Raw genomic sequence first — 27,726 nt, 5'->3', positions numbered from 1 at the left:
GAGACATCTACGGAGGCTGCCTGAGGCTTTACACACATGGCTTTTAATGCAAATCCACTCCGGATTGGAGTGTGCCCGTCCACATATTCGTTCTGTTTACTCCGATCTCACTGCAGGCTATCAGGGACCAGTACACAACCGACTCGGCTTTCCTCTGAATTACTGTCAGAAATTACTGTGCCAGGGGCGTAGCAAGACTGCCGGTGGCCTGTGTGTGGCCATGGCAGGCACCCCTGCTAGCCACGCCCCTGCGCCTGACGTCAGACACAGGGGGGCGTGGGCTGGCTCCCGAACGGAGCCTTGAGCCGTTCGGGAGCCGTTCGGGAGTTGCCGTTTAACTGCCAAAGGGGCCGCGCAGCTCTCCTGGGCTGCATTGCGAAGACAACGCCAGTCTTAGCTCCTGAAGGGGCTGCATGGCCCCTTCAGGAGCTAGTGAGGCTGGCGTCTCCTTCACAGTGCACAGCCAGGAGCGACTCTTCCTCGCCTTTGCAGGGAAGAGCCGCTCCTGGCTGGCGCTGCAAACGTAGCGCCCGCCTTAGTTTAGCTCCCGAAGGGGCTGTGCGGCCCCCGCTTGGGAGCTAAACTACAAACCCCACAACTGACGTCAGACGTGGGGGGCATGGCGGGGCCACTCTCACGGCCCCTGATTGGTCAGCGGCCCGGGTTCTTTGAACCCGTTGGCCCAATGGTGGCTCCGCCCCGTACTGTGCATTCTGTCTTGGCCAGAATTATGTCTGGGGTAAAAAAAATCCTCTATTTGCGGTAGCTTTTTTTCTTTTTCTTTTTCTTAAACCGAGCTTTCTGGAATGCTGTGGGACTTCGCCTTTGATGTGTAGATTGGCCATTGGCAGTAATTCGGGGGTATGGTCTGCTCTGAGTGATTTGCAATTGCAAGAGAGAAGCCAGCTTCGCTAAACCATGTCTGTGGACTGTCCCCAAAGCAACTCTCAGCAAGCCGGCCTTGACACAGAGAAGGTGTGAAATCTGTTTTATTTTTGGAACAAAGTGCAGCTCAGATCTGCCAGTTTGGACAACTGATATTTCCCCCCTCCTCTGAATTAACCCTTGAGACATTTCTCCTGGCAGGAACCTGCTGCATTGGCATGGCTTGTGACAAGCAGAAATGTGATTGCAAGCACTGGGGGGTGGGGGGGTGGGGGGGTTGTTGCAGCTTGGTGATACTGTGTTGAGGGAGGGGGAGGGAGAAATTCCCCAGTTAAACAAAAGCACAGAATGCACAATGTGGGTCTTGCTATGATGTATATGCTTTAGATATGCAGAATGGATGTAACCTGAGCTCTTTGTTGTCTAGGCTGATTCCATTAGGTGTGTGTGGGCGGGGGGGGGGGGACATGATGTGATGAAGGCAGTCACTCACAAAGGCAAGGGTTAAACATCCTGCTCTTTGATCCAGCAGCTTGGCAACTCGTTCTTGCTCTTAGCTGTCAAACTGGTTTTTTAAAAAGTTCTCTCGCCTCTTCCTGTGTTGGAGGGAAAACCTGGAGCAGGTAGGTGTGAACTCACCGGAAAAAGATCTGCCAGGGAGTGCATGGAGGAGCCGACAGCTGTGTGAACTGTCAAGCTAATCCCTCGAAGTAAACGAATGCAAACGAAGCAAAGCAGATTCGCTCTTCAGATGCCCCAAGGCATGAAGCCATGTGTGAACAACCTCCTGGAGGTTCTACAGACAGTGCTTCCCCCCACCCCAATCCACTCCTGACTGGAGTGTGCCAGTCCACATATTTGCTGGATTTCACCCAACCTCCCTGCAGACTATCAGGGTCCAGGACAGACAGGACTTTGATTCTCCCCGAATGGAGGCTGCGAATTCTGGCTTAGCCCGAGTTATGTCCAGGGTAAAAAAAAATCCTCGCTTTTCAGCAGCTTTTGATAAAAACTCCAGGGCTTCTGCTTTCTCCGAAGGTGTTGATGGAGGTGCTGATGGCGATGTGAATGGTCCATCTAATCCCTCGAATTAAAATGCCTCGAATCTGCTGCGAATCAGATTTGCTCTTCAAATACCCCGAGGCATAGAGCCATGTGTGGAAAACCTCCTGGCAACTTGGCAAGCCAGATGCCTCATAGCAAGGCTTCACAACCATTTTTAATAAGGGTACCCCTTCTGTTGCAACCCCGCAGCTCAGGTTGCCCATAGAGTGTGTGTTTGTGTGTGTACACGTGTATGCATGCACGCGCACACACATACATTTAAATGTGACAGTTATGACATGGGCTAAGTGTTACTCAACACTTACATCCAGATTAAGTTAATCATGAGTGTGCCCACTGAAGTTAACGGGCCCATTAATTTCAATAAGACTGCTTGTGAATAACTTTATTTGGATGTAAGCCAGTGACTGGAGTAGCCCGTCTCATGATTGTTACATTTAAGTGTGTGTAAGTGTGTGTGTGTGTGTGTGTGTGTGTGTGTGTGTACTTATATATACATCAAAACACAAGTGTTTTCAAATAGGTAGACCGGCTACTACTATCACTGGCTCACATCCACACAAAGTTGCTCATAAGCAGTCTTACTGAAATTAATGGAGTACTCAGTGCTAATTTTCTAAAACTTGTCAGTCAGGCTGAGGGGAAGGGTATGCTGAGCTTCAGCATGTAGCCAGCCAATCAGGAGCAGAGGAGGAGGATCTTCACCCTTCTCCCTCCCTTTCAGCTGTGGACATATTGCTGAGGATGCATCAGCTTCAAGCTGGTGATCCTCAAATGGGGAACGAATGGCGTGGCTGTAGCCGTGTGGAGAGGCGGGTTGGCAGGTTTACATCGCCAAAAAAGAGGGCAGTGGATGGACTTGAAAAGAGAACTGTCTCTATTATGACCGCCATATGGTCTCTGGGATTGGTCTCCAGGGTTGCCCAAATATTGCACCCATTTCAAAACAACTACGCTGGCTGCCAGTAAGTTTCTGGGTGAAATACAAAGTGCTGGTCATCCTATATAATAAAAGGCTAAGTGAGTGGCCGTGGCTTTGGAACGTTGGGGATCTGCGTCCCTGCCTCCCTGGGCTGTTCTGGGCCTGTGTGAAGCGCAGGCCCAGAAGAGCCCAAGGGACACAGGACCTCAGACACCAGTGTCCCACAGCCATGGGCGGCCATTAGCCGGTGTGTGGCGGCGGGGGAAAGTGGCCGAGGCACGGCGAGAGGAGGCCGAGGCAACCAGAAGCGGCCGCCCTGAAAAAGGCGAGGGCAATGGCGACGGGGGAAGACCGAGACGGGGGACAGGGAAGCTGGGCGAGGTGGCGGCGAAGCCGCCAACGAGGCCCCCGCCCGCTCACAGCCATCGCCGCCGCCTGCTCACCCGCGCTCCCAGCTGCCCAAAATGAAGCTGGGCGAGGTGGCGGCGAAGCCGCCAACGAGGCTCCCGCCCGCTCACAGCCGCCACCGCCGCCTGCTCACCCGCCCTCCCAGCTGCCCAAAATCACCTTCCCCGCTCCCCCCCAAAAAAGATTAAGGGCCAAAATGGCCCATGAGAAGGTTGCCGCCCCCGCCTATCGCCCTCCCAGCTGCCGAAGACCACCTTACCCGCTCCAGCCCAAGGGAAAAGAGAGGAGCTCACGAGCAGAGCTCCTCTCTGTGCTAAGTCACTGCTCAAACTGCCACTATGGACGCAAAGACGCCTATTGCGTCCATTGCGACAGTATGGGCAGCAGCTTAACACAGAGAGTAGCTCTGTTCCCGAGTTCCTCTCTTCTCCTTCGGGCTGGAGCGGGTAAGGTGGGCTCCGGCAGCTGGGTGCGCGGGAGGGCGATAGGCAGGGGCGGCCACCTTCTCATGGGCCATTTTGGCCGTTATTCATCCACCCCCCCCCAAAAAAAGTAAAAGTAAAATAAGGAAGAACAAAAACAGAGAACAACAACAAAACAAAAAACAAAAAGAGAGAGGGGACAAGGGTGGGGGGAAGAGACAGAAAGAGAGAGAGAGACAGAAAAGACGGGATAGAAAGCTAGCACCCGTTATCATAACGGGCTTAAAAATACTAGTTACCTATAAAACCCTAAATGGCTTGGGTCCAAGGTATTTAAGAAAATGCCTTCTTCCTCATCAACCCCACTGCCTGTTAAGATCATCTGGGAAGGTCCGGTTGTGGTTGCCAACATCTTGGTTGGTAGTGACTCTAAACCAGGCCTTTTCTAGAGTTGCCCTGGGACTCTGGAACGCACTTCCTAATGAAATTTGAATTTCCCCTTCTCTTAATGTTTTTAAGAAGGACCTAAAAACATACCTGTTTAGTCAGGTGTTTAGTTTATAGTTTTAAAGTTTCAGTTTTTAGAGTTTTATTGTATTTAAATTGTTTTAATTATGTTAATATTTTAATGGTTTTAAATTGTGAAGCGCTCAGGGAATTTTTGTGTGAGGTGGTATATAAATGTACTAAATAAATAAATAAATAAATAAATAAAGCACCCCCTTAAGTACAGAGAAATTATTATGCTCATTTGCAAACTTGAATAAGTGAACTGGTTTGGTTCATCCAGTGGAAACTCCCTTTACAAAACCAAACAGCAATACAGAGCCGTTCATCTATAATCTGCTATGGATAATGAAAACCAGGGCACTTTCCAGATTGCACACTAGCAGTGTAGAGCTCTCTGTCTGGAAGACACCCTGGTCCTGATAAACTGATGTAAGAACGTGAAGCTGGAGAATCACACACACACACCAACTCACAGAATATCGACTCGCTGCTTTTAGTGAAACCAATTAAAGTGGTTTATTCTGGCATGGAATGGTTTACACAGAAATTAAGGGGGAAATAAACAAAGAAACTTTGATGCATTTACAGAGAAGAGACTTTGAAAGAAACATTTTCAATGCAACATGATAAGCTTCGTACAACTAGACAAAAAAACAGACTCCTGTTCCCCCTCCTCCTTAAATCTCCGAAATAGACAGTGAAGCTATTCACACTGATGTGTTTTAGAAAACCAAAGTATCTCCATTTTACTTAGAATACCTCACTCTAACTTAAAGTAACCCCAGCCCAGCTCAGGCCAGCTCAAGGACACGGCCTCACATGATCAACGTCATTATCTTTCTCCACTAAATTGTATCTAAAGAAACTTGGTTCTCACCAGATGAATTCTCACTGTTCTTTGCTGACAGTTTGGAAAACAGGATGTAACCAAATAAGGGGCGATCACCAGATGAACAAGGAATCATTCGCATGCATACTAGATACTTAGTCCACCATTTTGTTGCCAAGTATGTTGGCAACAAAACATGTTGCCAAGTATGTTGACACCCTAGACATTGGCACCCAATGTCTAGGGGTCAACATCATTCAGATTGTCTGTATAAATGTAAGATGCACCTATAACCAATTTGTATCTCAATGCAGAGCAACAGCCCATTGATTTACCTTGCTGGCTGCAGCAGCAAATAAAATTGCCTCTAATTGATCCCCACTGAGTCTGTTTGATTGGCAAAAAGGCGGACCCAGGGACGAACCGGTATTCACATCAACACGACCAGGAGAAACTGGGCTAAGGGAGCTGGGCCCGATTTCTCCTGGTTGTCTGCTGCCTCGTGGCTCCTGGCAGCAAATTAGCTAAAGGACCCCTCAGGGGCGTAACCACAGGGGGGGGGGGCAGGCAGGGCACGTGCCCTGGGCGCCACTTGGTAGGGGGCGCCAAAAAGTGCCATGACCCCCCTGCCGATCCCCCCCTTACTGAAATTTTTTTTTAAAAAAATAAAAATTTATTTAATGGCAGCGCAGCAGCAGTCAAAGGAGCATGTGATGCCCCCTCCCCCACGAGTGGTCCCGGCGGGGCCCCCCCCCATTGCTTGGCTCCAGCTGGCTGGGCGCCGCAGGCGCCTAAAGTTTGCTGCAGTGCAATGCTGCTTGCCTTCGTCGCTTCTAACCTTGCGGAGCTTATGAGCAGGCCCTCTAGTGGCTTGCCAGGGTCTCTCTCTCACTCACACACGCACGCACCCCCCATTTGTTAATGGTGGGATCAGTGTCCGTTAAGATCAAAAGTATCAAAACAAAACTGATTTTGCCCGAAACGCCACTCGAGGACTAGCCGTGGTCCCACTAGAGGACTTTCTGCAACGTGATACATGCGGCCGGGGCGCAATTTCAGTGCTTGCCCTAGGCGCCGTTTTCCCTAATTACGCCTCTGGGACCCCTCCCCTTAAACAAGGCTGGTGGAGCTAGTGCTCCGCTAACCCCATTTGGTTGCTTGGGTGCTGCCGCTGTGTGGCTCCGCACCGTGGCAACACACAAGGAGACCTCCAGGTTTGGGGGTCTCTCCAGGAAGCCCCACGCACTTGCGTGATGGATCCGGCAGCTGTGTGGGCAGTCAATGCGGCTGCCCAGCTATGAGCAGCTGCTTGTCTGCGGGGAGAGTGGGTTAAGCCCTCTCTCCCCACAGAACCCCGTCAGGCGCTTCACACGTGTTGTGTGAAGCGCCTCAGCATTAAAGAAGAGTCACAGTTGAAACGCAATGCAATGCAATTTGATGTCTACCAAGCTATGAGCTGAGGAGTCTCTAGAAGTCTCCAGCCATTTAAAACCAAAATAATCAGACAAAATTAATACATATTACAAAAAATGTAACAAGATTTGACTAAAAAGGAGAAAGCAAGCAAGAGGAAGCGGAAAGAAAGTCTTTCAAAGAGCTTCTCATACTTCTTACTTCTTTGAGTAAGCCCAAAAAACTTACTCAAAAAAGGGAAAGAATGAGCAGTGGACTTTGTGATATGTCTACTAAATTATTTGGACTCCGAGAGAGAAAAGAAATAAAGGAACTTATCCTCTGTATGTTAACAACTGCAAGAACAGTTTATGCAAATAAATGGGAAAGGGGGTAATTTTTTTTAAAAGAATATTTGAATATTAGCAATAACACGTTTTAGGAAATTAAAACAACAATAAGTAATTCTTAAGAATGCATTATTCCCAAGAGTAAACTATCAAATGTTCCTATAAGCTCCACTTCTGTGCCTCCTAGCTACCTCTGTGGAGTTGCAAGCACATCCTCACTACTCTGGAGGAATCAAGCCGAAGAGGCCGTTGAGGACGCAGTGCAGTAGCTCTGTCACTCTCCCTCTGGAGAGGAGTCTTCTTCACTCCAGAAAGCGGGGAAATATATTAAGAAAGAGAAATGCCCAGATTAGGAGAGACAAAAGGAAACATCCTAACTAAGCAAGAAACAAAGATGTTTGGCAGAGCAAGATGTAAGAAAAGAAGACGCATAGCCCTCTGTCCAGAGGGGAGCCTTCCAGATGGGATCAGGGAAAGCCATTAAGAGAGCAATACAAATAAAGACAATTAAGGAAGAAAGCCAAAAATGAAGAGACATGGCAGGGGACTGACTATCTATCTATCTATCTATCTATCTATCTATCTATCTATCTATCTAATGTCCTGCATTTTCATACCACCCCATATACAAATATCTGTGTGATTTACAAGAATTCGGAAAAGGGAGAAGAACAGAGGGGCTGAAGCAGAGGATGCTCCATCAAGTGATCCAGCAAGAATCCCACGGGTGCCTTATTGATTATTATTAATAATTACTTATTAATCTTCTTGATTAGCGTGTTCCCTCCTCCCTTCGAGGTGTGGAATAGAGGGGAAAGAAGCCCCCAGTTTCCCGTTCTCTCTCAGCAGGGGACTCTGTTACCTCTGGGAAATCCCTTTGTCCCAAACATGTGCCATCAATCCAGGCTCCAGAGCCACGACTTCAGGTCACAAGTGCCAGCCCACCATCCTGACTTTGCTGACCTTTGACTTGGTGTGGGAGTATCTTTGGAAGAAGGCCACCATTTATCACTAACAACCAACATCCCAGAATTAAAATCAAGTTAAATTTAAATTAAAACAGATAAAATATAAAGGCAATATAAAATTAATAAAACAAGATCAAGTTAAGACTGAATTTAAACCTTACAAATTAGAAAGTTAAAAGTTAAAATCAATAAACTCCATAAGTTACATATGCATTGAGAGAAAAAGAATGTTTTTTTGGTCATTCTGATTAAGTCAGTTGGGTTACCAAGATGCCTAGTATTTAAGAATGGGTTTTAAAACCAAAAACCAAAGAACGGCAATCTAGCATGCTTTCTTTCTAATTTCCAGTCCTTTCAAGCATTTCCTACACATTTGTTTGGAACAAAGAAGTACACTCCAAGGAAAGAGAACTACTTAAAATTTTTGATTGAAAAATTATGTCCAGTTACTGAGTCACTCTCTCCGCTTCTATCATGCATTAGTTGGCCTGATCTGATGCCTCCTTGAAAGTTCAGGGTCCAGAGAGTGGAGCTGCAAGAGCAGGCCCCAAAGGGGAGCAGCAGAAACCAGAGACAGCAACATGCCAAAGGAAATATTCCAAGCCAGCATTTGGGGGGCATTTCCCTCAAAGGGGCTAGGATCACTTGAGGTTCAAGAAGGAAAGAAGGATCTGTTCCAGGTAGTCTGTACAACAAGCAAACAGGGCTAGAAGAGGCGCAGAAGCTGGAGAGGAGGAGGAGGGAGGAGGAGGAGTGGAGCTGAAACAAGATTCAAACAGGGCAGGAAGCAAAGGATGCCTGCTGCATGCACGTAGGGTGTGGGCAGGCTGTGGAGGGGTGTGTGTGTTCTGCTGCACAGAAAGAGGCTGCTGCACCTCAGGCAGGCATGAAGCCGTTCTATAGCTGGGATCAGCAACCAGAGGCCCCAGGGCTCAAGTTGATCCCCTGCAGAGGCCCTGCTGCAGGCCCCCCCAGTTATCAACCCACAGGCAAGTGCCAAGTGTGGCTATGGGGATTGCTGGTGCTTTGAGAATCAGGGCCCCCTGACCCACCACTCTCCACCACCTCCTCCTCCTCAAAATTGTTTCCAGCATAAAACTAGTTGCCGATCAGTTAAATACAATTATTCAAAATGTGTCTATGCCACTTTTGAACAAGACGTTCTCAAAGCGCTTTCCATAGCGAAAGTCTGAGAAAATGCTTCCCTGTCCCAAATAAGGTAACAACTGAAAAAGCAATGCAAAGGAGGCACCAGCACAGGGAGGGATTCTCTGCAGGGCTGAATCTCTGTTTTGTTCAGCAAACTGAGTGCGGGAGAAATAGGCCTCCTTAAGTAAGAGAGGTGGAGAACAAACGTTTCAAAGGATGTATTCGCATACTCCCACCAAATTTTATTTCCCGAATAATATATATTTTTCTTAGGTTTCCCCAGTTCTCTGGTATTGCTCCCTTTCCTTCAAATACCCCTTTGTGGATGTCCTCTAATTCCTTTCTAAAGTGGCAGACAAACCATTTCCAGCAACACAATGTATTCATAGTTGGTTGGATGTTCCACTGGGCATAATCACCTCCTGCTTTTCGGTATTCTTTGCAAGGAATTTTCTTCCCATCCAGCACGAAAGTGGAATCGCTTGCCACGAGACTGGAGCAGATATCAGTGACAAGGTGGTTTGTCCCTTCCCACTGGATGCCGGCTATGGCCTGAGGACGATGGAAAGGAGTGCTGTGGTCTCCATCATGACCTGGAATGGTGTTTGTGCAAACCGCTTTGCAGAAGGGACACTGCTTCAGGCAGCCACAAAGCTGCTCCAAGAGGATCTCATGGGGTTTTGCAGGAAAAGCTTCAAAGTCAGGGTTAGCGAATGCTTGTTCTAGATGATCAAAGGCAGTGCACAATGAATCACTCACTGCTTCTTTAATCAACTCGATGTCTTTCACCTCTTGATGCTCGATGTTACTGAAGGTGTGCCTTGGGAGTTTCAGGTCATCTCCTATCCTGCTGCAGAATTCATCCAACCACAGGGATACGTGGCCTCCTTTATCTTTAACAATTCTTGTTGAGTCATTAATGGCATCAAGAATGAGACTTTTGAGACCACTGAGATGAGAGTTTAAATAATTCTTTAATATTTGCTTCTCTCCAGCTAAACAATACTTGTCAACTCGTTGTCTGATAAATTCCCCCATATAGTAACTGGGGTCATAAATGTAAACCATGTATTTCTCGAAGTTTTCCTGCTCAGCAAGATGAATCAGCAAGTACCTTTCCAGTTTTTCTCGATTTCCACTAAGAGCTGGATCTTCAGACTTCATCTCATCAGCTACATCAAGGGCAGTCTTTTCGTAGATTGTACAACAGATTGACTCCTCAAGCTGATTGCACAGAAAGGTGGCAAATGTGGTGATGGATTTTTCTCCTTGGCAGGATATGACAAAGGACTGAAAATAGTCTTCTCTCTGGCTTTCAAGGAAGATGGCGGGATCGTTCTGTCTCTGGAATACTTCATACATTTCTGTAAATTTTCTTGCTGCCCTCTGGCACAAATACAGTGAAGCATCCACTCGGTAGGAAGATTTCAGGTGTTTATCTTCAGATATTTTCTCTTCTAATTTCTTCACAATCGCATGAAAATAGCTGGGGCTGTAATTCATAATTTCTTCTTCTTTCTTCTTGATATATTCCTCAACAAGCCTCTCCAGCTGGACTGTTACTTCTTGGCGGCTTTTGTTAGCAGCTTTATTTTCTCCAAGGAAAAGTGTTTTCACAAATAAGAACCGAGAAGCTTCAACAGGAAAAGCTGTCCATTCAGAGGATTGTTTAACCCTATTCTTTATATCACGTTCACATCTGAAGTGGTCACAAAGGAAATGTTCCATGTCAACCTGAATATTGGGCTTTTTATTGTGAGACACGGGAGGGGCCACTTCAGTAATCCACTGTTGCCATAAGCCATTAAAGTAATTTCTCAGTTCACTTTCACTCAGATCTTTTTCTCTGAACTCTTGGGCCACTTCTTTGCTCTTTCTAAGCAATTCATCTTTGTATTTGTATTTCCTTTCTTCAAAAAGCCTCTGGCGCTGCTTCAGATTAATAAGCTCTTCACATTTTTTATGAGTTGCATTGACGAGCTCATCAATTAAATAGTCTAATTTAATTTTAGTCTTCCCTTTCCACTGAATTATTAGCTTGCTGTGTTTATCTTCACAAAAATATTTCTCGAACTCCACCATTATACTTTCATATTTGCCTTGAACACTTCCTTTCAGAAATGATCTCTCTATGCTGTAGGATTTATCATTTTGAATCTGGATGTTCAACTTCTGCTGCAGATCAAGCATGAAGCGCCTCAGTTCCCAACTCCATTTGCTGTATTTGTTCTCTAGGCTACTGTAGGCAGCAATCTCCAGGGAATTTTTAAAGCTGAAAACAAATGTCTCATTCAGTAGAGCCTCCCACAGGTTCTGGATGCGTGTATTTAATTCAGACATTCTCAGAAAGCCCTGCTGAGATTTTTCCTTTGCATCTGTTAGAATCCTGCATTTCAGCTCTTGTATCTTTTGGCTGTAACTGGGATTTGGTGGTGCCATGGGCGGCTCTCCTTCCCAGAGGTGAGGGAAATAGTGCACATGGGAGTTCACATCGAAATGGATCACATCACTAAAGCATTTCACATCACAGGATTCTTGCTGAGCTGCTGTGACCGTCATTTCATCCAGACTTTTCTGGGTACATCTTCGGCTCTCCCGGTTTTTTTCTTCTGTGGTTATTTCCCCAACATTTTGGTGCACAAACAAGCAGCTTGGAGAGAGGTTTACTTGCTTCATCCTCAAGAAAGCCTGCACAGCAATCTGAAGAACGTCTTTCATTTCTGTCGGGTTCTCCCCAAAGATATTGATCACAGTCATGTTTCCAAGGCCAATGACGAAGGTGGCTAGCTCGTTGTCATGATTAAGCATGGATCTGTTCTCTAGTTCTGTGGCCCGAAGTCCCTCTGTATCAACAACTAGCAAGAAGTCAAAGTTCAACCTTGGCCGGAGGCAGTCAGCCACCTTGATTAGTTGCATAAAAACACCTTTAGTACATCTCCCTGGACTGACTCTGAACTGAAGGCCAAACATTGCATTCAGGAAGGTTGACTTCCCTGAACTCTGCACACCGAGGACAGAAAGAACAAACACTTCTTTGTCTCCCAGTTTCTCAACTAATTTGTCAAAGATGGCACTGACCCATTTTAAGGGCACATGTGAAGCAGCCCCATCCATCAGCTCAACTGGATACCCTGAAATCATCAGATCAGCGGCTATCTGTGGCAGGAACTGGACAACCTGATTCTCCTGAGGTGTAGAATCAACCAGGGCTTCATAAAGCTGACCTGCCTCTCTCAGAAGGTGTTCTAAGCCAAAGGTGGACTCGTTTATTGCATTGGATAGTTCTTCTGGTTTATTATGCAAGTTGCTATTTTCTCTTTCCTGCATCTGTGTCCACATAGTACAATACTCTGTTCGATGTTCTGGTAAGTGGTCTATGGACAGGTCATCCAGAAATATTTTCAGCCACTGAAGAAAGTAAATTTTGAGTTTATGTGAAGGGGAGTGCAGATATGTAAGAAATGATTGCATAAGGTCATTAAGGGGGACCACCTGACTGAGCTGATCTTTCCTTATTCTTTGCTTTGCGGAATGTATTTGGCTAATCTGCTGCTCAAGCCCCATGTTCTCGTGATCTTGCAAATGAGTCCGTTCTCTCTCTTTCTTACACCATTCATGCCACAATTGTCCTTGCAGAGGCAGAAGCTTGCTTATTTTTGCTAGATTATTCTCTTTTTTCAGAATATTTACTATTTGTTTAGCCATTCTTTTCCCGCTTTCACACTCCTCTTTGTCTTCATCCACAAGGAAGCCGTGCTTTCTGGCAAGGGGGGCACACTTCTCCAGACTATAACTAGTTTTTGAAATCTTTAGGGCAGACTTAATTATTTTTGTCAGCTCATCGACTAATTCTGCCTCGTTACGGTTTTTGACAGCTATTTTCACTCGTGTTTTATGCCTGTTAGTGGAAATTTGCTCTTTGTCAGCACAGAGGAAAATGAAAGGCTGTGGAGACTTGAGGAGTTCACCTAGAAAGGTTTTGCCATCTCCAGTCCAATCACTTTCTGACAAGAGGACAACAGTGACAGAGGCAATCTCCTGCAAAAATCGGGCTTGCTGCTTGTATTCTGATGCATTTCCATGAAGATTGGTGAATGCAATGCAAGTGTCAAAAGCATCATCATCCTTCCCACCTGGACAATACCAAGCAATTTCCACCATGCCTTTCATCAGAATACAGTTCTTGCTGATCCCTTTAGAGTTGCGATGGAAAAAGATATTGTGTTTTTGCTTACTCAACAGATGATTCAAAAGCTGGGATTTGGAAGATGAAGATGTGCTCATTCTTATGAAAGACACTACAGGGGTAACTGCCTGATAAATCAGTTCATCTCTGCATTTTCTAGTCTTTATCTTCTCTTGAAATATCTCAGCACATTTCCATTTCTTGTTAACCTGACAGAAGGACCAGAGAGGGAATTCTATTTGCGAAGTGCAAGGATTTGGCACCAAAAGTGGGAGGGCAAACTGGCAGAAGGAGAGCTTTGTTGCAATGTACTGCCTCATGAAATCATCTGCACAATGGAACATGGCCATCTGGACATCCATTGGGTGGATATGTTTCAGAGCACTCGGCATAACTTCATGACACTCCTCACTAACATCACCAAAAATGAAATCCAGATCATCGTCCATGGCACCTGGCACATAGGCTTCACCTTGTGTAATACTAGTGTGATCTTTACAAACCAGATACCTCACTCGATGGTCCAATGTCAACAGTTTCTCCAAGAAACAAAGTGGCAGCTCTCTTTCATCCCTGGGCTCTAAAGATGTCTTGTGAATGAGTTGGAAGTCTGTCATCTGCATTTTGTTTGGGTAGTACTTTTCTAGCTCAAGTGTCTTGATCAAATTCAAGAACTCATGATTTTGGATGTTACTGCAAGCTTGGTCCTGGTTAGAATCCACAACTTTACATTCTGAGCTACCTGTGAGATTGTTTTCCTGGAATATACTTCCTAATTCTCTTAGGATATGCCCTGCCTGTTGCTCATCATTTGCAATTTCATAATTCCCATCAATAAGGTGAGTCAAATCTCTCTCCAGCAATGTCCAGTTAGTATTGATATCATGCTTTTTGAGGACATTAGCGGTTTCCTTTGTCCAGGAGTTTTGCATGTGTTTATTCATAAAAGCCAAACGCCTGCTTTTCTCATCTAGAGGCACATCTTTATGATCAACTGATACTGTCAGACCCATTAGAAGAAGGAACGCCTGAGCTCTATACACATCCTGACCACAGAGAGCAAGATATTTCTCATGCACATTTTGCAGTTCCATTGCCATGAAGTCAATTTCTGAAGCTCCAAGGAGATATTGGAAAAAATGGCGTTCCGTGTGGTATCCTACACTCCACACAATTGAGAGCAGCAACAGTTCTATGTCCTTCTGGGAGGTGTCCTTCAGGGCTTTCAGTAAGGAACATAAATCTGAACTCAAATATGTGGTCACTTCCACCTTGGCCTCTTGCTCTGCTGCTGCAGAGACTGCAGGACTCAGCCTGGTTTCCTGGATGCTCTTTTTCCTCTGATGAAGGTTTCCAATAAAGTCAACCATGTTTGTGACAGAAATGTCTTCCAGCTGTTCTTCTTCAGTGGCAAAGATCCACTCCATGATCACCGAGGAACTGGAGAAATTGGAGACTGAATAGATGTGAGGGTCTAGAAGGCAGCGGAGAAGAAACCTGTTATATTTGATGTTTGGGGGCTGTGAATTTTTGTACGATAAAACTGTATGTTCCAGGAAACGCTGAAGTGCTGGATCTGACAGGCAAACATTAATCCATATTCTGTCCGACTTGGTCTTCTCATACAGGTTCCGTTTGAAGTTAATCAGTTCCACTATTTTATCTTGATCACCCGTGACTTTCCAGCCCTTGAGGTCCTCCAAGAATGCCAGGGCCTCTTCTTCAGCCACAATCAGCTCCTCCCCACATGATGTATTTATTTTTTTGTCAGTTAGGGCCACGTAGGAATCCCTGAGGCTCTTACTCACTTTCAGAACATCACCCAAACCTTTCCTGTGATTGGACAGAACAAAGTCCCACACAGGGATGAACTGTTCACCTTGATCAATGACACTCCAGGTTTTATTACTTGCCAAGAGACCAGTTTTCCAAGGTATGAGCAAATCCACTTCAGGGGGGCCACCTGTCTTGGTGACAGAGCACTGAACTGATGTTTGAGACCTCTTGGAAGCAGCACCGTCAGAAGATGCTGAGGAACCTGTTTTGGATCCCTTGAGACCCAATGCAATGCTACCAACAGTGCCAGCATAGCTGAATTCTACACAGGAGCTGAGAGCATCCGAGATTTGCTCCTTAGTCTGTTGTTGCTCTTCCTTCTTAATGCCCTCAGCAGATGCTCTCCACCAGAATATGCCACCAAAGTGAAAGGGTCCCTGCTTCACATGCGAGCCAAACCTTTTGAAAAACCTCTCACACCTGCTCTTCAGCATATTACCCATGTCCTTCGCAGAGACGTGTCGTGAGAGCCGTTCGATCTCTCTCAGTTCTTGCAAAGCTGCACTGGAGAGTCTGAGCTGGTCCTTTGAAAAGTGGCATGAGGCTAGTGGGATGTAGTTATACTGGGCTGTGCAAAAATAAGCATGTTCAGAGTGGGACTCGGAGGTTCCTTTCTCTTCTGAAGATCTGCTGTAATCATGGCTGGTCTCTGCACATATTCCCCACAAGCTACCTTGAGCTGCGAGGCCAAAGCTGAGACCCAGCTGCTCCACCACCTTCCTGAATGTAGATTCCTGTTTGGAAGATGAAAACTCCATTTTCTCCAGCCGGGACCCTTGACTGGGAGCAAGGAGCCTGAACCCTTCTGGGATCTCGATGAGCTGCTCCCGCGTCTCTAGGAAGTCTGTGAGCTCCTTTGTCTGGTAAATGCCTTGGAGGGCCAGGCCTCCAGAAGCCCATCTTAAAACTTCATTGTCAGGGAGATTCTCACTTCCGGCCACTGCCTGCTCTGGAAGGGCCACTTGTGAATGCATCCGCTCTGTCACCTCCCTCAGAGGCTCTTGGGGCCGCTGCGCCCAGAACTCAGCGGGGATCTCCATAGCCTGCCACAGCTGCTCCTCTTTCTTCCTCACAGCTTCTTCCTCTCGGGGTCTGCCTTTCTCCGGCATCTCCTGCAGCTCCTTTAGGGCTTCCTTAGCCTGTTCTTGCCTCTTCTTCCCTGCCTCCAGGTGCTTCTCCTGTGTTGCCTGCATGGTGCCCAGATCTCCATCGCCAGCAGCTCCTGTAGTCTCAGCTTGCATCAGAGTTGCTCTCTGTGGCGCACAAGCTTTTGTCTCACTAGGTTTAGGAGTCAGGTTAGTCCTACAGAACGAGAAAATACAGAGCAGATGAGCCACTACGTTTAACTGCCACAGCCAATTGCTGAGAATGTTGTCAGGATGCTTTGGATTGCTGTACTTACTGAGCCATCAGTCTGTTCAGATTTGTGTCCAGTTGTGTGAGCAAGATGGGCAGCAGGTACACAAGCCCAGGGCTCTCAGCTTCTTCTCAAGTATCCCCTGATGGCGGGTGACTATCTTGCACTGCAGACACTGCTGTAAACAGGGAAACAAAAAATAAACATACAAATACAAAGCATGCATTCCAGTATCTAGGTAGTCCAGAACTCCATGAAGGCATTTTCAGAGAGCAGCTCCCCGCTCTGAGTTTGGCACTTCTCTGTAGCACTGAACATGGAGTGGGGGGGGGCTGCCTCCCGCTCTAGCCCAAGCCACCCCCCACTACATTTTAGGGTGTCAGCAGTGCAAACTGCCCTGTCCTCAGTCATCCTGTTGGCCATGTGAACTGACTGAGCACCAGAACAGGTTGAAGCCCACACCCTGCATTGTTTGGATGGCGCGGAACAGAGTGACTGAAAGAAAGCACTGGATCCTGGAGTTAGGGCCATCTGGTTTGATGCAGCTCAAACCAGACAATTGCAAGAAGTGTCCTGTTATCCCAGAGGAGAGACCTGTGAGGTTCCGCCACAGGCTGAAACCAGGAGCACTGCTGATTAGTCACTGGTCCAGTGGTGGTGGGGCTGCTGGTCACTGGAGAAAACGGAATCATCTTGGCTAGGAAAGCAGAGGGCCAATCCCAGGCTACTGTCTGATAGGAAGCACCCAGATTTGCTGAATGTTTGGGCTCTCTGTGTTATTATTAAATGAAGTTGAATGGAACCTAAAATATGCTAAGCAAAAGTCATTTGAATTTGCAAACAAACCAGGCAAGTTGTTGGATTGGAAAATTAGAAGTGAGAAAAAGAATAAGTATATCCAAGATATTAACAAAAAATGGGCTTTCCTATGATGAAAAGGAAATAAAAAGGGAATTCTTTAGATATTATTATGAATTATATAAAGGAAACAAAGCAGAAGATATAAAAATTGACAAATTTCTCAAGACACAAAATATTCCAAAACTTTCTAAGGATCATATAGAAATTATGAATGCACCAATATCAATAATGGAAATAACAGAATTATTATTATTATTATTATTATTATTATTACATTTATATCCCGCTCTTCCTCCAAGGAGCCCAGAGCGGTGTACTACATACTTGAGTTTCTCTTTCACAACAACCCTGTGAAGTAGGCTAGGCTGAGAGAGAAGTGACTGGCCCAGAGTCATCCAGCTAGTTTCATGGCTGAATGGGGATTTGAACTCGGGTCTTCCCGGTCCTAGTCAAGCACTCTAACCGCTATACCACACTGGCTCTAATAATAAATCTAGTAATAAAATCAAAGCAAAGCTAATAAGGTGCCAGGGCCCGATGGGTTACCAGCTTCGTACTACAAATCTTTTAAAGATCAAATATTACAGCCTTTACAATGGATGATGAATGATATTTTGCAAAGAGGAATTATGCCGGAGTCTTGGAAGTATGCCAATATTGCAGCAATTCCAAAACCGGATCAAGATTTAATGCAAGTCAAGAACTACATCCGGATCAAGATTTAATGCAAGTCAAGAACTACAGGCCAATCTCACTCTTAAATAATGATTATAAACTTTTTGCCGCAATTTTGGCAAGGAGAATGAAGGTTGTATTAAGACTTTTTATTCATGAAGATCAAGCAGGCTTTTTGCCAAAACGGCAATTAAGAGATAATGTGAGAACAGTCTTGAATGTATTGGAGTATTATGAAAAACATAATGATAAACAGATAGCTATGATCTTTCTGGACGCAGAGGAGCCATTTGATAATGTCTCCTGGCAGTTTATGTCGAGGCTACTGGATGTAATGGGAGATGGAAATAATTTTATTAGGGCTATTAAGACAATATATTCTGAGCAATATGCTAAAATTATTATAAATGGGGAACTATTAGATAATTGTAAAATACAAAAAGGAACTAGACAAGGCTGTCCACTTTCCCCATTACTTTTTATATTAGTACTGGAAGTGCTTTGTAGAAATATTAGAGAAGATGATCAAATACAAGGCCTGAAAGTTGGGAAACAGGAGTATAAACTTAGAGCCTTTGCGGATGATGATGTAGTGTTTTTTCTAGAAAATCCATTAGAGAAGATCAGAATACTCTTGGAAAAAATACAACAATTTGGCCAACTGGTCGGGTTTTATATAAATAAGATTAAAACAAAGGTGTTGACAAAAATATGGAGTAGAAATCTAATGATAGATTTTTCGAAATAAGTAAGCTGAAAGTGGAGAAGAAAATTAAAAACTTGGGAGTCTGGCTGACAAACAAAAACTCTTTGTTGTTTTCAAATAATTATATCAAAATATGGAATACAGTAAAAACTGACTTGCAAAGATGGACTAGAATGAACTTATCTTTAATGGGAAGAATTTCAGTTGTGAAGATGAATTTTTTATCTAAAATGCTCTTTCTTTTTCAGACTATTCCTATAATTAACACCTCAACTCTTTTCAAGCAATGGCAAAAGGACATAACCAAATTTGTTTGGCAAGGGAAAAGACCAAGAATTAAATTTAAAAATTTAACAGATGCTAAAGAGGTGGTCTTACCCTGCTGGATTTAAGGTTGTATTTTGATGCTGTTTGTTTGACGTGGTTAAAGGAATGGATAACATTAAGAAATCCCAGAATACTTGATCTGGAAGGATTTGATAGGAGATTTGGATGGCATTCATATCTGTGGTATGATATAAGTAAAGTGCATAAAGATTTTCTTAATCACTGTGTAAGAAGGAGTCTAATGAGAGTGTGGGTAAAATATAAAAAATGGTTGGAATTTAAAACTCCATTATGGCTATCCCCAATTGAAACTTTAGCACGTAAAGAGATAAATATGCAACCTGAATGGGTACCGATAGGGATTTGTTATGTTTCCAAGAAAAGGGCTGTAAGTTAAAAAACCTAACTGAAGTACAAAATCTGGTTAGTAACTGGTTTCAGTACCATCAGTTAAATGAAATCTATAAGAAGGATCTTAAAGTTGGATTTGAGGACCAAATGTCGAGATTTGAGAAGTTGCTGTGTGAAAATGATGAAAAATTAGTTTCTAAGATGTATAAGCTGCTGCTTCTGGAGGAGACAAGAGATGAAGTGGTTAAAATGACTATGATAAAATGGGCTCAAGATGTGGGTCATAATATAGATATGGCAGCTTGGGAAAATTATGGAAAATGGATTTAAAGTTTACTGCATGTTATACTTTAAAAGAAAATTATTATAAGATGATGTACAGGTGGTATTTGACACCCAAAAAATTAGCATTAATGTATAAAAATGTTCCAAACAAATGTTGGAAATGTGGACACTGTGAAGGAACTTTTTTTCATATGTGGTGGTCTTGCAGGAAGGCAAAGGCCTTTTGGGACATGATATATAATGAGTTAAAGAAAAAAATTTAAATGACATTTCCTAAGAGACCAGAATCCTTCCTGCTGGGAATAACGCAAGGAGAGTTTTCCAGAAGAAATTTAACAATTTTTATGTATGCAACCATGGCGGCTAGAATAGTATATGCACAGAAATGGAAGGACAATGAAATGCCCTCAAAAGAAGATTGGCTGATAAAATTTTTGGAATATGCTGAGATGGCAAAACTTACAGTACTGATAAGGGATGAAAACTTGGAATGTTTTAAAGAAGATTGGAAACCATTCTTACTATACTTAAAGAACTATTTTAGAAGAACTAAAGAACTATAACAAATAAATAATATCTTTGCCTGACCATTTTCCTTGACATATTAACAGCAGCAATAGAAGAAGAAAAATGCACAGCTTTTAAATTAAGGCTGCAATTCTGCACACACTTATTTGAGAGAAGATCTGATTGAAACCAACAGTGTTTACTTCTAAGTAGGCATGCGCTGAATGTAAAGCCAAGAAAGTCCTTAAACATTACAATACACAGCCTGGTAGGCATGTAGTGATTCACATCAAAAGCAAGCTATCCTCTCAACTGCCCAATAGAAATCTCCTGCTGATAACAAACTAGGCAACATTCCTCAGGGGATTACTGTACTTGTGAAAGTGAAACCCTCCCAGCTCACCTCCTGTGCTCTTCCTCTCTTAATCCGCATCCAGAGGTTGAGCAGAAGAGTGACTGCATATTTTTGCTCCATAACTCCGCTTCTACAAGGGCTAGAGCTTTTTCTTTCTTTTTTTAAAAATGAAATCTGAAATCTGAGAGACTCTGGGTGGGCTAAGCAATCCAGTTGAGATGCTTATAATCTGGGTGATACCTGGAATAACGGGGGGGGGGGATGGCAACCCTACGCCTCACTGCTGCCATATCTGCCTTCCCAAGTCCATTCACCACCCTTCCTCCATTGCCCAAAATAGCTTGTAGGACCCCCGTTACCTTGCCACCAGCTTGTGCTTCCTCATAAGCATTCACCCTACCTTGAGTTCTCTTCCCAACCACTTGCCACCAGAGTTCCCTTTAAGGCATGCGCATGTGCACGCGCTTACACATTTTTTTATGTCCACTCAGTTAATTTTAGATCCCGCTCAGGTTGAATCAGGAAGGCCCCACTCTGAATGCATGTTTGCACACACTGCCTTGAGACTGCCACCGAGAGCAAAACTCATTCCGCACAGAGACGAAAAAAATTAGAGAGAACACTGGTTGCCACCTGCTTGTATTCCCTCGCAGCCTGATCCACCACTCCGCCGCAACCATGGAAATAGCGCTGGGAGGAAGTACACTTCCCAGATGTCCCCATGGGCTTTCCCAATGTCCCTGTGCGAATCCTCAGCCCATTGTAAAGCACCTAGAAGAACAGGCCCTGCTGGGAGTGAGCCAGCATGGCTTCCACAAAGTTAAATCTTGTCTCACCAACCTTTTGGACTTCTTTGAGAGTGTCAACGAGTGTGTGGATCAAGGTGATCCAGTTGGCATAGTCTACCTGGACTTCCAAAAAGCTTTTGACAAAGTTCCTCATCAAAGACTCCTGAGGAAACTTAGCGGTCATGGGATAAGGGGACAAGTACATGTGTGGATTGCTAACTGGTTGAAAGACAGGAAACAGGGGGTAGGTATAAATGGAGAGTTTTCACAATGGAGGGAAGTAAGAAGTGGGGTCCCCCAGGGATCTGTACTGGGACCGGTGCTTTTTAATTTATTCATAAATGATCTAGAAGCAGGGGTAAGAAGCGAGGTGGCCAGATTTGCAGATGATACCAAACTCTTCCGGGTAGTGAAAAGAAATTGTGAGGAGCTCCAGAAGGATTTCTCCAAACTGGGTGAGTGGGTGACAAAATGGCAAATGCGCTTCAGTGTTGGGAAGTGTAAAGTGATGCACATTGGGACGAAAAACCCCAACTTCAAGTATATGCTGATGGGATCTGAGCTGTCCGTGACGGACCAGGAAAGGGATCTTGGGGTTGTGGTTGACAACTCGTTGAAAGTGTCGACTCAATGTGCGGCAGCTGTTAAAAAGGCCAATTCCATGCTAGGGATCATTAGGAAGGGGATTGAAAATAAAACTGCTAATATTATAATGCCTTATACAAAACTTTGGTGAGGCCAAACCTGGACTACTACGTACAATTCTGGTCACCACATCTAAAAAAGGACATTGTAGAACTGGAAAAGGTGCAGAAGAGGGCAACCAAGATGATCAGAGCACCTTTCTTGTGAGGCTAGGCTACAATACCTGGGGCTATTTAGTTTAGAAAAAAGACAACTGCAGGGAGACATGATAGAGGTCTATAAAATCATGCATAGTATGGAGAAAGTGGATAGAGAGAAATTCTTCTTCCTCTCCCATAACACTAGAACCAGGGGTCATCCCATGAAATTGCCAGGATATCTAGGATCAACAAATGGAAGTATTTTTCCACACAACGCATAATCAACTTGTGGAATTCTCTGCCACAAGATGTGGTGACAGTCAGCAACCTGGATGGCTTTAAGATGGGCTTGGATAACTTCATGGAGGAGAGGTCTATCAACGGCTACTAGTTGGAGGGCTACCTCCAGCCTCAGAGGCAGGATGCCTCTGAGTACCAGTTGCTGGGGAGTAACAGCAGAAGAGAGGGCATGCCCTCAACTCCTGCTGTAGGCTTCCAGTGGCATCTGGTGGGCCACTGTGTGGAACAGGATGCTGGATTACATGGGCCTTGAGCCTGGGTTCAAGCAGGGCTGTTCTTATGTTGACTAGAATGTAAATAAGCAAATTTCCAGCACCTTGAGTTAGTTCATTAACATGCTTGTTAGCAAGATGTCCTGTTGCTTCCTTATCAGACTTTCTTGAGTGGTTAATATCTTGATTTGATTCGCTGTGCTTATTCTTTAAAGAATAGCTCTTTATTAAGAGCCCACTGTCCACTGACGGTGGGGCATCCATTCTCGTCGTGGTGGGGAACAGAAGAAGTAACGTTGACAGGTCAGTGGGCCGTTACAGGGGAAGGGGACTTGGAAATCTAATAGCTGTTTCCCCTTCTGGCTGTCCTGCCAGCTCTTTGACCTTGGGGAGCAGTGCCGATCATCCTTGGAACCTCACCTTGCTCCTCTGTAATGCCAGGGACCATAGGCAGGAAGGTGGAGTGGCTGTGGTCTATAAGAATAACCTTTCCCTTACCAGAATCCCTGTTAGAGTGTTGGACCATATCGAATTTTTAAGTCTGGGGACCAGGGATAGATTGGGACTTCTGTTTGTGTACCGATCGCCTCGCTGCTCAACAGAGTCCCTAACTGAGCTGACAGACTTGGTCTCGGACTTGGTGTTGGAGTCCCCCAGGCTGGTGGTGCTCGGGGACTTCACTTTGGGACCAATTTGTCCGGGGCGGCTCAGGAGTTCATAGCGGCCATGACGACTATGGGCCTATCCCAAATAGTTTTGGGGCCGACGCACATTGCTGGTCAGACGCTTGATTTGGTCTTTCACTCTGATCAGGGTGGTGTTCTGTGAGTGGGGAATCCTGTGATTTCCCCATTGTCATGGACGGACCACCATCTGGTTTAGGCTGGACTCACAATCACTTCCCACCTTCGTGGGGCGAGGGACCTATTAGGATGATCTGCCCGAGAAGGTTATTGGATCCAATAAGATTTCAAGAAGCCTTGGAGGAATTTAGTGTTGGCTCTGCTGGTGATCCTGTTGATGCCCTGGTGGAGAATTAGAACAGCAAACTCACTGGGGCAGTAGACATGATTGCTCCTAAGCATCCTCTCTGACCCGCTTCAAAATTGGCCCCTTGGTATACGGAAGAACTACGGGGGTTGAAGCGGCGAGGTAGGCGACTGGAGCGCAAGTGGAGAAAGACTAGGCTTGAATCCGACAGACTGCAACATAGAGCTCATTTGAAGACCTATGCTCAGGCGATACATGAGGCAAAGAAACGATTCTTTTCTGCCCGTATTGCATCTGCAAGTTCACGTCTGGCGGAGTTGTCCAGGGTTGTGAGAGGGCTAGTAAGTGGCCTCCCAGCTCCAGACAGTCTTGGATGAAACTTGACCCATTTCAAACTGGCTTTCGGGCTGGCTATGGGGTGGAGACTGCTTTGGTCAGCCTGATGGACAATCTCCAATTGGGAATGGACAGAGGGTGTGACTCTGTTGGTCCTTCTGGACCTCTCGGCAGCTTTCGATACTATCGACCATAGTATCCTTCTGGAGTGTCTGAGGGGGTTGGGAGTTGGAGGCACTGCTTTGCAGTGGTTCCACTCCTACCTCTCGGGCAGGTTCCAGATGGTGTCCCTTGGAGACTGCTCTTCTTCAAAATCTGAACTCTTGTATGGTGTCCCTCAGGGCTCCATATTGTCTCCAATGTTGTATAACATCTACATGAAACCGCTGGGAGAGATCATCAGGAGATTTGCTGCAGGGTGCTATCAGTATGCTGATCAGGGGCGTAACTACTATTAGGCAAGGGGAGGCGGCTGCCTGGGAGCCCCCAAGCCTCAAGGGGGCCCCCAGAGGCAAATCACATGACTTGTCTCGTGTGTGTGTGTGTCAGCAAGGGGCCCATTTTAAAATTTTGTCTCTGGGCCCACTCCAGCCTTGTTACGCCCCTGATGCTGATGACACCTAAATCTATTTCTCCATGTCAGCATCATCGGGAGAGGGCATAACCTCTCTAAATGCTTGCCTGGAGTCGGTGATGGGCTGGATGAGGGATAACAAACTGAGACTGAATCCAGCTAAGACGGAGGTACTCATTGTGCGGGGTCGGAACTCGAGAGATGATTTTGATCTGCCTGTTCTGGATGGGGTCACACTTCCCCAGAAGGAACAGGTATGCAGTCTAGGGGTGCTTTTGGATCCGAGCCTCTCCCTGGTCTCCCAGCTTGAGGCAGTGGCCAGAGGTGCCTTCTATCAGCTTCAGCTGATATGCCAGCTGCGTCCGTTTCTTGAGGTGAATGACCTCAAAACAGTGGTACATCTGCTGGTAACCTCCAGACTGGATTACTGTAATGCGCTCTATGTGGGGCTGCCCTTGTACATAGTCCAAAAACTACAGTTGGTTCAGAATGCGGCAGCCAGGCTGGTCTCTGAGTCATCTAGGAGTGACCATATTATTCCTGTATTGAAGGAGCTATACTGGCTGCCGATATGTTTCCAGGCAAAATACATGGTGCTGGTTATAACCTATAAAGCCCTAAACAGTTTGGGCCCTGGGTATTTAAGAGAACTCCTTCTTCGGCATGAACCCCACCGCCCACTGGGATCTGCTGGAGAGGTCCGTTTGCAGCTGCCACCAGCTCGTCTGGTGGCCACTCAGGGAGAGGCCTTCTCCGCTGCTGCCCAGAGGCTTTGGAATGCGCTCCCTAGTGAAATAAGAGCCTCCCCGTTTCTGACAGCTTTTTAAAAGTCTTTGAAAATGCATCTCTTCACCCAGGCTTTTAATTAATATTGTTTTAATGCTGTTTTAAAATATTCTTTAAAAAAATTTAAATTGTTGTAATGTGTTAATTTTTCCCCCCTCCCTTCCCCCCATTTTTGTCTTAACTAATGTTTTACTTTGTTTTTATCCTGTTGTAGACCGCCCAGAGATGTAAGTTTTGGGCGGTATAAAAATGTTTTAATAAATAATAAATTAATAAATTAATTAACATGTCTATCTCAGCTTCCCACCTGTTGAGCAACCAGGGGGTGACTACGTGGGGAGTCTTTTTGATTGAACTTGACCAAAGAGTTCCTTCTCCCAAGCGGCGTGCCAAAATGACATGCCCTTTTATTCAGCTGCAGGTGAAGCAAAGTGAGGATCTCACAGTCCCCTGGGATCCAAACTGGAGGGATGCTCCTCAGAGGAGCTCCGAAACAGGCTCTCATGGTAACAGTGCTCCAGACAGCCTTACAGGCCTCAATAACTGGGCTGGTCCTATAATTGATCTTCAGACTCACAGAATCGTCTTACTGATGTATTGTTTATTTTTCTAAGTAAACTGCTTGAGAACTTTGGTTGAAGAGCGCTATATAAATATTCTTCTTCGTCGTCGTCTTGGTAGAAGAATACCACCCCCACTTTAGTAGCATGGGTCTCTTGCTCTTCCTCCTCCCAACAAATAGTTATTAAGGCGTATTTTAAATCTGGACCCTTGGCAACACTCCACTCAGCCCTGTAAATATTTGTTGTTGTTGTTTTGATTGAAATTCTATGAAGTACCTACCAAATGACTATGGTAATTCATAGTGGATTCAGTAATAGTGGCAGTGTGATCCCACCTCATGATTATTCAGCAGCCAGCGAACAAGGACATAACAAGAAGCAGGTCATTTGTGTTCATTTTAAATCTCTACTTCATTTTTTTCTTTTTCTTACACCACACACACACAACAGTGATAATTAAAAATACCAACTGCTTCAGACTCTACAGATTCTCCTCCCAGAAATTTCCCACAAACCTCATAGTTCTACTGCTTGGTTTAATTTTTCCCCTGAGTAGGAGATCCTCAGGATGGGTAGTGAACTGAGCATGCTCGAGACAGAACTGGACCACGTGACTTGTTTGTGGGGTAGCCTCCTCCGTCCTAACCCCAGTTCCAGTTCTGTCTTGCTTGGGGTAGGACGTTTTAGGAGAGAGCTCATGCAGTTCAGCCTTTTCTTCAGTTCGTTTTATTTATTCTCCTTAATGACCAGCCTCTTGGCTATTGAGGGAAACAGGAGTCACAACTCTTCGGACTGCTGTGCCTGCCTGGTGGTTCTCTAAGGTTTCCCTCCCCCTCCCCGCTTCCTCTCCGTCTGCAAGGGCAGGGAAGGGAGCTGCCTCTATTCGGAGCCAAAAAACAAACAAACCATCAGAGAAGATTTCCTACTCAAGTTAATCCCTTTAGCTTGCATTAGGCTTGACTGGCTACTTACTAAAGTATTTGCATTGGCTTGGAGGGGTCCTCGCTCTCTCAGAGGGACTCTTTCCGGGCTCAGGCTTCTCAGCTGCGGACTGTTCTCTCTGCTTAGCCCAGCATGACTGCTTCAGCTTCCCCCTCGACTGCAGCCGAGGCTCAGACAATGGGGACGGGGACCTTAGCACTTAGCCAAAGCCCCCAAGAGGTCCAGGCACAGCGGACGCCAGGAAATAGAGGCACCGGCCTCAGTGAGTCCTTCCAGCGTCTGAAAGGGCACAATGTACATTTCAGGGAGTGCCTGTTGATTCCGGTGGCCGGCTGTAAATCAAAAGCGAAAGCAACCAAATGGTGCCAAGTGGAAGGCTGAATCAAACAAGCGCCTTCGCTTTGAGGGAGACAACCAGAGCCCGGTGGGCACTATCCTGGCGTCTCATCCTCCGGCCATTGGGGCCTCAGCGTTTGAGGGGGACCCAGCTGGTCCGCGCATTCCCTCCACGCTGCATGATGGATCGCTCACACGCTCCCCGCACAGCCTCAGCAGTCACCGCTGTAAGTAAAGACCTTTTCTCACCCAGGATGCTCAATGGCTGCGTGAGTTTTTTTGGAGCAGTGGGAGGAAAGTGGTCTTGTGGCAGCAGGCATGAGTTTTTCCCCCTTTGCTAAGCAGGGTCCACCCTGGTTTTCATTTGAATGGGAGGCTGAGCGCTGTGAGATATAAAAGTTTTCCATTGAGCCACCTACAGCCCCGCTTGCTACTCCCCTGGCAGGGCCCTAACCAGTTCTGCAGGGGCCTCACCCCTTACACGCAGGGACACGCGTGACTCCCAAGTCGTTCCAGGACAGGGACCCAAGCCCAGGCGGGCACCCAACAGAGTGAGTGGTGGACGATGGAGGGGTTGTTCTCACCCTCGCCTGAACCAGCCCATGGCTCGGGGGTCCCCCCCCCGCTCTGTATGAGCATGGTTGGTGTATGCCCAGATTTTTTGCCATGCAAAACCAAGAGAAGGCGCAGGGATTCTTTCTCCTCTTCCTCCCACCCTCACAGGGGGGACAGGAGTTGTTAATGCCCCAAGCTCCCCAGTGGAGCCAG

At 45.8% G+C, this 27,726-nt stretch overlaps 1 protein-coding gene across 1 annotated transcript; it reads right to left on the bottom strand.

Moving 5' to 3' along the window:
• Positions 1-4,700: 4,700 nt before the first annotated feature.
• LOC128339518 (interferon-induced very large GTPase 1-like) lies at positions 4,701-16,115 on the bottom strand. Its single transcript, XM_053283595.1, has one exon. It carries the CDS (start codon positions 16,113-16,115, stop codon positions 9,081-9,083), a length of 7,035 nt encoding a protein of 2,344 aa, XP_053139570.1. The 3' UTR covers positions 4,701-9,080.
• Between the last annotated feature and the right edge of the window lie 11,611 nt (positions 16,116-27,726).

This window comes from Hemicordylus capensis, chromosome 1 (genome assembly GCF_027244095.1).
Source record: "Hemicordylus capensis ecotype Gifberg chromosome 1, rHemCap1.1.pri, whole genome shotgun sequence".
NCBI lineage: Eukaryota > Metazoa > Chordata > Lepidosauria > Squamata > Cordylidae > Hemicordylus > Hemicordylus capensis.
This window is presented reverse-complemented; position numbering and strand designations above follow the sequence as displayed.